Source organism: Bos taurus, chromosome 8 (assembly GCF_002263795.3).
Source record: "Bos taurus isolate L1 Dominette 01449 registration number 42190680 breed Hereford chromosome 8, ARS-UCD2.0, whole genome shotgun sequence".
Lineage (NCBI taxonomy): Eukaryota > Metazoa > Chordata > Mammalia > Artiodactyla > Bovidae > Bos > Bos taurus.
Genome location: NC_037335.1, coordinates 36,138,033 through 36,151,070, shown reverse-complemented (window position 1 = coordinate 36,151,070; position 13,038 = coordinate 36,138,033). Strand labels below are relative to the sequence as shown.

General features: G+C 37.0%; 1 protein-coding gene across 21 annotated transcripts in view; it reads right to left on the bottom strand.

Moving 5' to 3' along the window:
* Window positions 1-13,038, bottom strand: part of PTPRD (protein tyrosine phosphatase receptor type D) — a 2,536,342-nt gene that overhangs the window by 452,676 nt on the left and 2,070,628 nt on the right. For all 21 annotated transcript variants that reach the window (XM_059889411.1, XM_059889419.1, XM_059889414.1 and 18 more), the window contains one exon: window positions 5,640-5,806. In XM_059889411.1, the coding sequence (XP_059745394.1) occupies window positions 5,640-5,703 (64 nt within the window). In that variant the 5' untranslated portion in view covers window positions 5,704-5,806. The remainder of the gene's footprint in view (window positions 1-5,639; window positions 5,807-13,038) is intronic.

Sequence of the window (13,038 nt, the reverse complement as noted above, 5' to 3'; positions counted from 1 at the left end):
ACAGATCAAACTTATTTGAAATGAATCAGGTAAATAGTAACTATGCGAGGAAAATTAAAGAAACTAAGAATGTCCTGGGAAAGAAATTAAGGAATCACAGAACAGTATAGTCAAATATCACCAGGCTATGAGCAGTAACAAAGCAATTCACAAATATTTCAGATATTGTTCCATCTGTCAAGCTTAAGGGCCTCATCACAAGTAGAGATCAGAGATAACAAATATGTTGTATCTTGGACTAAAAATAAAGCAAGTCCCTTTATACACAATAAAATGCTTTGAAGTATACACATTTGTTGATTGTGTGACATATTCTTAACCTTACTAGATAGGTACAGCTCTGCTGGGAGCAATTAATTGAGAAAGCTACAGAAAACTCTGCAAAGGATAAGTGAAATAGTTGGAATACTTTTCTTGCTGCAGACAGCTGGATGGTGCTAATTTAGCTACTTTACCGTGAGGGGAGGAAGGAGGGAGCAGTAAGGTTTTTTGTATTTTGCCACACCTCCGCAAATTCAGAGAAAAGGAAAACAAGGAAGGCATTGATAAGCATGGAAAATGAACTGGCTTTCTTCCTGCTTTCCTCAATGAGCATGTCTATTCTAACTGGCCCAAGGAACCAGTACACTTTTTATTCAGGTGACACACACCAAAGGGAATCTAACCAGAGAGCTGTGCTAAGCAGCAGTTTACCTTTTGTCTTTCAAAGAGCTTTACTGGAATATGATTGACAGACATACAGATCACCCATTCAAAATGTCCTACTTCAATGGTATTTTGTACCTGTATATCCAATTAGTATCAGCACCCCAATCTAATTTTAGAACATTTTCATCATCCCTAGCAATTAATACATTTTAATAGATGGTTAAATGGTTTGTGATCTAAATACATAAATACATGCAAGCATATATACATATATCATACATGCCTAAACACTCATAATCCAAAATAAAAACTAAAGAACATTTCTGATGAGCTATGAATGCTCTCAGTGAAATGGCCCTGTCTACTGGAAGGAACACATTTTGATGACAGAAAAAAGACAGTCTTTCCATTCCTAACTTCATTTTGGTGATCTAATGACTTGAGTTAGGTTTCTTTGTAGAAGTAATTTCTGCAAAATACAAAAGGAATCATTTGCCCTGCCCTTCAAACTCATCATTTTCCTGTTTTTTAGTTTTCTTCCTGAAGAATAATTTCTGGCCATATCAAAAACCACTTACTCTCTTCATTACTATGTTTACTTCCATCTCGAACTTTCCGGACCAGGGGCCCATATATTCCTGTATCTGGTTATAGTAAATATCTCCAGCTCCTCCTTCTGAGCAACTCAAGAAAATTCATTACAGGAAGCAACAAAACAGGAAGATGGAAACACTTTCCATTAGCCATTAGACCCAAGCCAAATTAATTTTAAATTGGTAATATCTTAAGCTTGAAAAAGCAGATATGCTTCAAATTTTTCCCTCTTGATCTTCAGATTAACTCTTGGAACAGAGTTTATAAGAGTCGCCTATGTATAGGATTTTTTTTTTTTTTAAAGAGAGGCAAGCTGGGGACTTTTAACACACTGCAGGAAAATCTGGTTTATCAATCATCCAAATTTTTATAATCTGTAGATCAAATTTAAATAATTTTAGTACAATACCTAAACACAAGTGCTCAATGAAAAATGTTAGCTGAATGTTTTTGAATAATAGATAACACATTAAATATCTACTGTGTGTTATCTGCTGATCTGTGTTTTACATTAATTCATTTCATCCTCAATAAACCCAAGAGAAGGCACTAGTCTATGCCATCACCATCATCACTCATCATCCACATTTTTAAGATAGGAAACTGAGGCAAAGAGTACGAGGCATCATGCTCCAGGTTACAAAAGGACAGGCAGAATTTAAAACCAGACTCTGGTTTCAGAGCTTACTTTATTGAGTACCACCCTATGCTCCCCGTCAGAAAACAAGCAAGTCGGTCATCTTACAATAACGATGTCAGTCTATTCTCTAATGCCAAAGAAATAATGCAGTTACACTGGACAGAGAGATATACTACCAGAGGGGGGATAATAGAAACCTAGTTGCTTTCACATAGGACAGAAGTACTGCAAGTTGATGGGGACTACAGGGAGGTTCATTAACAGCAAGAAGGAACATGAGGGTGTGTTCACCATATGAGACAGCAAAGAGGCAAAGAGCAGCGGGAAAAAGATGAACTAAACCATTTTAGGAATTCATCTGTCGACAGTTGTGTTTGTAATAAAGATCCAGTAACACTCATGTCCAATGACAGTGGCCAAAAAGCATAAACTCAGATCTAGAGTGTAAATGATTTCATTGTAGTGAAACCAGTTTTATAAAAGAAGATTTAACAGCAGATTCTTGGTCTGCATTTAGTTCAAAAAACAAACAAAATGACTGGTAAATAACAAACTAATACCAAATAAAATTATCAGAAACTATTATGCAAACAGAGCCAACAGAAAGATATTTACCCCAGGATTATATTAATATAATATATTCTAAATTCTTCTAGAATTTGCATGCATATTGACACCAAACTGATCTCAGTCAAACCACGACAGAAAACTGGTCAGCCTGGCAGCGGAAGGGCTACTCCTAATACTGAGAGAGAAGTCCCACTTGACTCTTCCCTGAGACCACAGCTCTACCATGTGTGTGTGCGTTCAAGAAGCAATAAGCGACAACATTTCAAGTGTTACACACCTAGGACAAAAAGAAATAGGATCCATGCACACGTGTAGTCTTTAAAAATAATAGTGGAGATTGATCAGGCACTTTAAATAGGCACTGCAAAAACACACAGAGTCGGACACGACTGAGGTGACTTAGCAGCAGCCGTGGCAGCAAAAACTATAAATTTCTGTTAAAGGGATATTTTCACAATTTTTCAATCTGGGTTTGAACCAAGGCTCATGAGAGCTCTTCTACTAAATGCAACATCACACCAGCACTTTGCTATGGTGTTCCACACAATAGATTATAAGCCTAACTTCATGGCTCTTTGGAATTAATCATTTCTAAAGGGAGGGAGTTGTACACATAGAGTTAACAGAGTTTGCCAGAATGGCTTCTTTCTAGTCCCAACCTATCATATCATCCCTTCTTCAAAAGAGAATAATATTAAAAAAAAAATTATTCCATAGTAAATGAATGGCTTTGACAAGCTACTATTAAATTTTGAAATATAACTCCCAATCCCTTGTACAAATATAAAATACAGTTAGGAAAGAGGGAAAAAATATAGCTAGATACTCTGAAGAAATCACAGAGAAACAAATCAGTCTCCCAGGTAATACAAGCCTGAGAAATATCATCTTTATATGATGGTGAAGAATCAATTTTTTCTTCATTGTAACTTCTATCTTTATTTTTTTCAGTGTTTTAAGTGATGCTAATGGCACAATTTAATGGCTTACAGTCTAAATCCTATTTTATCCATTGTTCTTTAAACATTCGTAGTGGCTAAAATTATATCTCAGGCTCTATATGTGTTTACATGCACCATGAACATCCTCCAGTAGATTACTAGGGGATGTTCTTTCTTCTTTTACAATGTATCTTAAAAAAAAAAAAAAGAAAAGCCATGTCTGATTCTTCATGTATTTCCCCAGGAATACTCAGGTTACACATGCTGTTCAACAATGGAAAAAGAATGTATTAAAGGGAAAATATCCTAAAGTAAGGTTGAGGAGACACAAAACACTAAACAAAATTAATCTGGCAAAGAAGCCTGCCCCTCCTTGTAGTGCAAAAGGACAAGTGAGAGAGAAAGGATTATTTTCCAGATTACATCTTGAGGTTGAAAACTGGTATCACATAAATATACAACATGGTGAATATCTTAATTTAACTAATAACCACTTACTCAGGCCTTTGTTATTTCTTGCTTAAGACTCTACTGGATAAGAAATGTGAGGGAAGGGTGGAAGAGAAAGAGAAGAGGTAGAACAAGAGGAGGAATAGTAGACTGTCTTTAAAAGATAATTTTAAATTTTAAAAGTATGTGTTCTTCAAGCTTGGTATCTGTCTGCCACTTTTCACCAGAGAATTAAGCAAAAGCAAACTTTTCAGTAGAAGAATATGCTTACTTATCTAGAATGATAACTTCACGGATATATGATAATTAGGTGTAGTAACTTTAAGAAAATCTCTGAGATATGACATTAAAGTGACTTCCCATGGTCTTAATATGTTTTTGCCAAAAATTGACAACTGTAGAACAACTTATTTTTTCACTCTAGCCACAACAGAGAAATAAATCCATATGCCTTATTTCTTTAATACACTAAATTTAGATTTCAATGTTAAAATAGGTTTTGACATAAACGGCTTTAAAATAACACAAGCGTCTTTCACTTGGGTCTTTTCCCAGTTAATTATTTGTTGGCATTGTAGTAGAAATTCCTTGGCTTCACCTTAAACCAGCACTCCCAAGTGCTAATTAGGAGACTATATACATTATTAACCAGAGAATGTTGTGCCTAAAACATGTATGTTCCATATGTATCCTATTGTTAACAATATTCCTTTCACTCCTGGAAAGCTCTCTTTAAAAACTAGAGCCCCTATTTAAACAAAGAAATTGGCTGCTATTGAGGAAATTCTTGTTGAAATGCAATTCATAGGTAAGGGCCAACAAGACACCGGATCGCTGTCTTTGAAACATCTTTAACATGAATCAAGTTCAATCTGAAATAGTCGGTGTAAGTAAAAGTTAACGACTACAGATATTACACACTTTGATAGTACCAAGGGGCCTCCAAAGAGAATGGTCAACTCTTGTAAGAGCTAAACCACTACCAAGAACCAGACATGTCAGTGAATGCAAGCCAGACATGCCTTTTTCCAGTACTGTCTCTTCCCAAAAGCCAAAGGACAGATGGAGAAAGAAACATAAATAAATAAGGTAGGTCTAATGACTTCTGAATTACAAAGGAGATATGATCATCTCATTAACTGGCAGGTTAATTGACCACAATCTCGACTTCACAAATTGAGTCCCATAATCCAAACTTTGGTGTCTGTATGCCACAGAATTATCCTCACACTTCCACACTCTTCATCCAGCCACAAAGTTGTCAGTTCTGCTTGATTTGTTTGAATACTGTACTCCACGACAGCTGTCGGAAACGGTACGTTAGAACAGCTGCTATGACAGCTACAAGGGCTTGGAAGTTTAATTGGGCTCAATGTGACACTGTGCATTTTTCTAAACATAGAAATAGCCACAAAACTAAAGAAATTTCTAATGGGTCTGAGCAATGTTTACTTATTGGCACCAACAACTGGTTAATCCCAGTTGGTGTTCTATCATTGGTCTCATAGTGTCTTTTGCCACTGGGCTGGTAAGAGTATCAAAAAAAAAAAAAAAAAGCCAAAACAATAGGAGCAGTTAGATGCACAAGAAAAAGGGCATTAAGCAAGAGAGGAAATGGTAAGGAAGTCACATCAATAATCTCTCTGAAAGGCTGGCTGGTAGCCAAGGAGGATCCCACAGTGTCTCAGGATTTACTTCCAAAGGAAACATATTCAGCAGCCCTGAGCATGGTGCCAACTGCAAACAAAACCACTCATTATGGTCCCAGCCCCCCAGGGAAAGGGAGGATGGCTTACTCTCAGCATCCGCGTGGAGGAAGAAGGCAAGGAGCAGCAGCAATGGCCTGGCTATGTGCACCATCCTGCAGCTTGGCACCAGCACACACTGGCAGCTTGGAATCACTGCCTCAGAAGCCGCAGCAAGTCAGGCTGATCTGAAATTTCAGCTGGAACACTTTCAGAGCCTGTGAGGGGAGTGGTAGAAGAAAGGGAAGAAAGACAAAAGACACTTAGACTTCTCGCTCTTTTCACCTTGTCCCATCACAACCACCAGGAGAGATGCAAACCACTGTATATACAGCCCATAAACTGTAACCGCGATGCCTTTGTATTAGCAAACAAACAACCTGGTTTGTGAAATGAGGCAGCCCAAGCTTATCTTATTCCCATGTTGAGGTCATCTTGAAGCCAACCATTTTGAATTTCACTCTCTGCTCAGGCCACCTTTTGGGCAATGCTTTATGAGAAGAAACTGTCACTTCTTAGGAAATATTACATGAATACATCGGTGGAAGAAAGCACATCAATGCTATGTGTAAGATTTAAGAGATGCTCCACTGTGCAGGATAAAAGTCTATTATTGGCAGAATAACGGAAGTTGCTTTCTTGGCACCAGGTGAAATGACAGTGTTAATTCAACTTCTCCAGCTAAATAGTAGAGGTTAGAATGTTTTACACCAGCACATTTGGCTTCTTCCCTAAAGACACATCACATCTAGGTCTAGTTTGGCTTCAATAAGTCAAAACAATAGCTAGCATAAGCCACTTTGATTTAACAGGATGTTTATATGCCTCCTGGGCAAGGGCTTAGTTTTCTCAATCTTCTATGTAAAATCAATAAGCCACAGACTGCTTTTACAGAGCCTACTGAGTGCAAAACATCAGAACTGCAATTCATGTGTGCATCTCGAGATACACAAATGAGTCAGATTCCACCCTCTGTGATTTTCCAGTTTAGGAGGGAAAATAACCCAGGTACATTGAATGATGAGTACAAGTTAATAAGTGACTAGTGCCAGGGAGGAAAGCCAAATAATGCCACGGAATACAGGGAGCAGGATGATATCATGGAAAAAAGCAGTGTCTTCAATTAGACCCTGGAGTACTGGCAGGATTTTACCAAAAGAAAGGCAAGGCATTCCAGGAATTCTAAGAAAAAAGCAGGGCAGTGAAAAAGGAACTCTGGCAAAGGTGAGTCACCTGACTGGCCTAGATTAGGACTTCCCAAATATCTATATGCATCAGAAGCACCTGGCATGCTTACACCAAGGCACCCTCCCACCAGAGTTTGTGAATCAGTAGGTCTGTGGTGGGGGTCCAAAAACCTGCATTTCTAACGAGTTTTTGAAAGATGCTGAAGCAGCTGATCCCAGGTCCACACTGACACTACAGGATAGGTGTGATGGATCCACTAGGAAACCAAAAGAGGATGAGGCAAAACACAATGGCTCAGGATTAAAAAATAACAGATCATGGAGAGCCTTGGATACCAACCTAAGTCAACCAGCCTTTTTGCAGCAAACCACAAAGGGGATTATTTAATGTTTTGGAGAAGAACAATATAGAATGAAGCTTTGGAAAGATTAAGTGACAGCTGGATGTGGGATGATTTACAGAACACTATTATCAGGAGTCGCAACTAAGAAGTAACACAGACCATAAGAGTGATGGTGGTCCTGTTGGGAATAGAAAAAATGGAAGTGATGACTGACTGGCTCCAAGCAACAATTTGAAGTATGGCTCTTTAGGTGATAAATAATAGTTCCTACAGAACCTTCAGTAAATTGAGCACAACATTTTATACACAGTAGGCTCTTAATAAAGAAAGAAGGCATTTTTAACGTTATTGCTTTCTCTTTCACTGTGAGAGCAACTTAAGAAAGACAATCAGGACGTGTTTGCCCATGAAACAGTATACCTCTAATTTTTGCATGTTGGATTAGGTGGAAACACATACAAAACTTCCAACAAAATACTAGAGCTACCCAGAAATACCCTAAAAACTTAAAATAACTTGTACTTTAAAAAAGAATATTCTCTAGACAGGAAACACAAAAATGGTGTATAAACTCGAACCCAAAACAATGAAGTAAATGGCAACGGGATCATACTTATTAGTAATTACCTTAAACGTAAATGGGTTGAATGCCCCAACCAAAAGACAAAGACTGGCTGAATGGATACAAAAACAAGACCCCTACATATGTTGTCTACAAGAGACCCACCTCAAAACAGGGGACACATACAGACTGAAAGTGAAGGGCTGGAAAAAGATTTTCCATGCAAATTGGGACCAAAAGAAAGCAGGAGTCACAATACTCGTATCAGATAAATTAGAATTTAAAACAAAGGCTGTGAAAAAAGACAAAGAAGGTCACTACATAATGATCAAAGGATCAATCCAAGAAGAAGATATAACAATTATAAATATATATCCACCCAACATGGGAGCACCACAGTATGTAAGACAAATCCTAACAAGTATGAAAGGAGAAATTAACAATAACACAATAATAGTGGGAGACTTTAATACCCCACTCACACTTATGGATAGATCAACTAAACAGAAAATTAACAAGGAAAAAATAAATAAATAAATAGCTGACTTTATTTAAGCATTCCCTTACTGATGAATATTTGGATTATTTTCAGTTTCTATTGTTAAAAAATGTTCCAATAAAACTATTTGTGCCTAATTCAAAAAAAATAAAATAAAATAAAATAACATTCCATATATAAAAAAAAAAAAAAGAGCTGGGAGGTCCTCCTCCTCAGACAAAAAAAAAAAAGAATTGCAATACAGATACTATAGTGTGTCTTTTATGAAATTGAGCATGAGAATAAAATTTTTTCTAAAAAGATACTTTTTCGGTGCTATACATGAATGGTATGAATGCAAGAAATACAAAACTAAAAGGAAAGGAGTGAATCATTCTAAGTACCATTCCACTAGCCTTTTTTTTTTTCTTTTCAACAGATTTGTGGGTGGCATGAAGAATCAAATTGTACATTGAAATGCACATACTTGAAACCAAAAGCTAGCCAGCTGCTCCAAATCAGCTATTGTTATCAATCTCATTTGGAAAACAACTTATCAAGCAGTTCACAGCTATCAAATGTTAAAATCCTCCAAACTTCATAGTCAAAGTGCTAAAGGAAATCAGCTCTTCCCCTGCCCCTCTTTCACCACTCCCATCCTCACGCCAGCATTTCAAATGACGGCAAGTCCAGGAGACATCAGTGCTGTCAGACTCAATTTGTGTCTGTGCGAGCGTATCAGAGCCAACTGCTACATAATGCCTCCGTGCAACCTCAGAGATGGAGATGGATGAAAGGCTCTCTCAGCAAAGAGGTGATTTGGTTTTCCCCCTGCTCGACTAAAGGGACATAAGAAGACTAAATTCTTCCCAATGAAACTACAAATGTTACCTCTGGACTTGACACAGTGATAGGATCTAGAAATAGACGCAGATATGAACATACCTATTTTCACTTAAATAGGCTATGCCCTTGGCCGAAATATGACAAGAGGAGATCAGAGGTGTGAAGATAAAACCAGTTCTAGAGGTTCATTCTGGCCAATCTCTCTTCTGTATCTTGTTTATAACAGAAACTTTGCCAAAAGGAAAATGCTGGCTTGTGTATCAGTAAGATGGGATTTAAATTTTGGTACAAAAATGGGCAAAAGATCTTTCCTATTTTAATTTTTTTTTTTAATGTGGGCCCTTCTTAAAGTCTTTATTGAATTTGTTACAGTATCACTTGTTTTAAGATTTTTTTTTTTCTTGGCACGGAGGCTAAAATGTGGGATCTTAGTTCCCCAACCGGGGATCAAACCCCCACCAGAAGGCAAAGCCTTAACCACTGGACCCCCAGGGAAGTACTTGGACAAGAGATTTTTAAGAAAACATTTTCAGTGTAAATAATGCAGATGAATCAGTGTTACAAGTACTTTCAATTAGCCTAAAGAAAGTGTAGCCAAGAACTCTGCAATAAAAACAGCAAGAAAGGGGGGTTGGAGATACTAAAAGTACCATGGTCTAGTTTACTTCACAAATTATTCTGCACCTGTCCAACAGCCCTCAGCAGAGGCTAACTCTGTGATTTTTAAGTACCTGCCCTTTGTGTCTTTTATTAACTGGGACAGGCAGATAAAACTGAACCATCTAGATGAGCTGAACATAAAATTAAAAATATTTAAAACTCCCTGGTTTCTTACCGCTCACAGCACAAAGACGTTAGCAATAATTTTGCTGATTTCCATTTTCTTTTCTATTATGTACATGTGTGGTTAGAGGAACTAACAGCTCAGAGGGCCAGTGTGTGGAATCTAATTTGAAATGGAACAATATACTTGCCCTGAGTCTTGAATTACTGCTTCAAGTGGTCTCATTAGCTGACACCTATCTAACCCTTTATCTTCAAGTTAACATTAGAACCCTTTTCTGTAATAAGTATATTCATATTCAAATTGATAAAATGCTTAAGGATTTTTTCAGCTTTCTGTATTGTTGGTGTTTCTATAGATTATGTTGACAAAGAGAAAAAAAAAGCTTTAAAAAATCTTAGAAGTTCCTAGAGAAATTATGATTATAGTTTTTTTGGAGGAAATGTGCAAAATAAACATGGAACATCTTGCCATACCAGCAAGCAAAGAGGCTTTTGGGCATTACCAGGGTTTTTCTTTGTTTTGTTTTTAACTTTTTATATTAGACTGGAGTATAGCCAATTAACAAAATGCTGTGAAAATTTCAAGTGAACAGCAAAGGGACTCAGCCATACATACACATGTATCCATTCTCTCCCAAACTCCCTTCCCATCCTGGCTGCCACATTAATACTGAGCAGAGTTCCCTGGGCTACAGAGTAGGATCTTGAGGAAACCAGTCAAATGAAGGAAAATCTGAGTGGCAAAATGAGTAACAACTGCAATAAACTGGAACACACCACATCAAACTACATGAGTTCGTAATCTTAAAAATAATTTTCAAAAATTATACTGGTCAATCTAGGAGACAGTTAAAGAAGCAAACCATTATATTGAAAAGAGGGAGACAAAGGTAAATAATTAGGTTTTTTTTTAACCTCCATAAGAACTTAATGCTGCTTTCACTAGAAACTAGATATTGTTTATCCCTATACATTTTACTTCTTTCTGTCTTAAAATAACCCTATACTTTCAATTCTAGACATCTTAAAAGCAATAATATGGTAATGGCATTTAACCTGAGCATATGCCCATTAAAGTAGGGAGATGGTAGGGTAAGGAGGAAATCCCTAAATGCTGTGACTTCTTTTTATGAGCTTCTCAAACAGATCAGGCCTCTATAAATTGACTAGGACAGATTTCCAATCATATAAGAGGAAAAAAAAACCTGTAAGGAGGATGTGCTACCAGGGAACTCTGATTAATGAGACAAAAGCAGGGCTGGAGCAAACTTTGCATTGAGTCTGGTAGAACGCTGAGGGTGCCTTGTGAATTTCCTGTGCCCTCAGTACACAGTTATAACACAAGGAAACAAAAAGAAAAAACAAAATCAGCTTTCAACACTTTGCTTATTCATGAGGATTTTGCAGCAGAAGATAGTCCCTTAAATATTTTTTGCATGGTCGAGGACAAGAATCCTTCAGCACTATTCAATAAAAACCTTATGAAAGATAGAAATATTCTTTATCTGCGCTAATGACTGACCATATTAAACACAGCTAGTGGAAATGGGGAAGTAAACACTTTCCTGTATTTCAGTTTAAATACTCCCATGAGGACAGTGGGTGCCCCATTGTCCAACTGAGACTATAGCTCCATTTTTCAGCAGCTCTGGACAGCACAGCTATAAACAACGCCTGGGTTGTATGGGCTGTAAACTGAAACAATAAGGCAGGACTCCTGGGTCCATGTCAACCTTGGCTCCCAAATAATTAGACCCTAAGGATTCACTCTGTTAGACAAGGCAACCCACCCAACCTCTGGGTCACTCACTCCCCCATCCCTGACCCTCACTCTGCCAAAACAATTGTTACAGTGTTTCAAACTAATTCATATAATGTGGAATACCAAAAAATGGTCAGGTGTATAACTGAAAAAAGGTCCAAATAGAAACACTGTAGTTAAAAGCAAAATAAAACAGCTATTTCATGTCACAGCTTTAAGTGCTGCATTCCCCACTACTAGAAGATCCCTGTTTGGGATGTAACAGAAATGGGAACTCTGGACAGCAAAGACACACCACATTTCATAGATGGGGAAGGCAAGGATACTTCTACACGTTCATATAAAGTCATATGTATAATGCTTATGAAATGGCCACATTCACTTAATTAATGAGGGATATGGAAAATGTATTCTTAAATACATGCAGCACCAAAAGCCTCATTTCAACTATAGAAAACAGCGCTGAGATTTTAAAAGGGCAATAGAACAATGTCATTAAACACACCCAATATACCTCTGAATCTAAATATAAAGAACTATTTTTATAAAATAAACTCAACTCAAATTATACTCTTTCACATCACAGCACACCATGTCATAATTCTATTTTGCCCCAAACATGTATTCACGACAATGAACTGGGGAAAAAAAGAAAAACCTCAAGAAGGTTTACGAGATATTATGTATAAATACATAGTAATAACTCCATCATCTCATTTTTGGCTTAGACTATGACTTAGTCTGAAGACAGCTGGTAACTGTAAGTACATGATGACTCTGGTGAAATCAACTTGATCATAAGACCTGAAGAGTAAAACAAAGCCTATCAATATGGATACATTAATGACTTTTCATATCTTTAGTTTTGATACACAGAAAAGCCAATGGTCTGAGTGCCTGTAATTTCACTTTTCAAATTACTCCTGGTAGAATCTCTATAAGATTTCAAATAACTTTACATTTGAGGCACACATAAATATTAGTTCCTCTCAAAAATGGCAAATGACATTATTAACTTTGATAGTTTCTTTCTCCTTCAGGAAATAAAAATGAAGTATGCCACAAGAAATGAACAGATAGAGAGGGGGAAAACAAGAAACCTCATCTCCCTATCTATTTTTTTCCCTTACAAATAGAAATATAATTCTGATTTGAAAAGTAGGATAGCTTTAGGAAAAGCATCTCATGTCTTTAAATGATTCTTGCATGAGATAACTTCTATCCAGTTTTATACAACACTAGTGAAAACTTGCAATGGGAAAGTTAAAACACAAGTCTATTCAATATGCTGCTGGAGTCTGTTATTTGTTCCATTCTTCCTAAAATATGCTTTAAAACTGAGAAATAGATCAATCTTAGGTACAGACAGATATGTAACCAAGTCACTTCTTACCCCAAAAACAGAACACAGATTATATTAATTACTTCAATCTTTCGTTGACACTGTTGTTGTCTAGTGGCTAAGTTGTGTTTGACTCTTTGCAA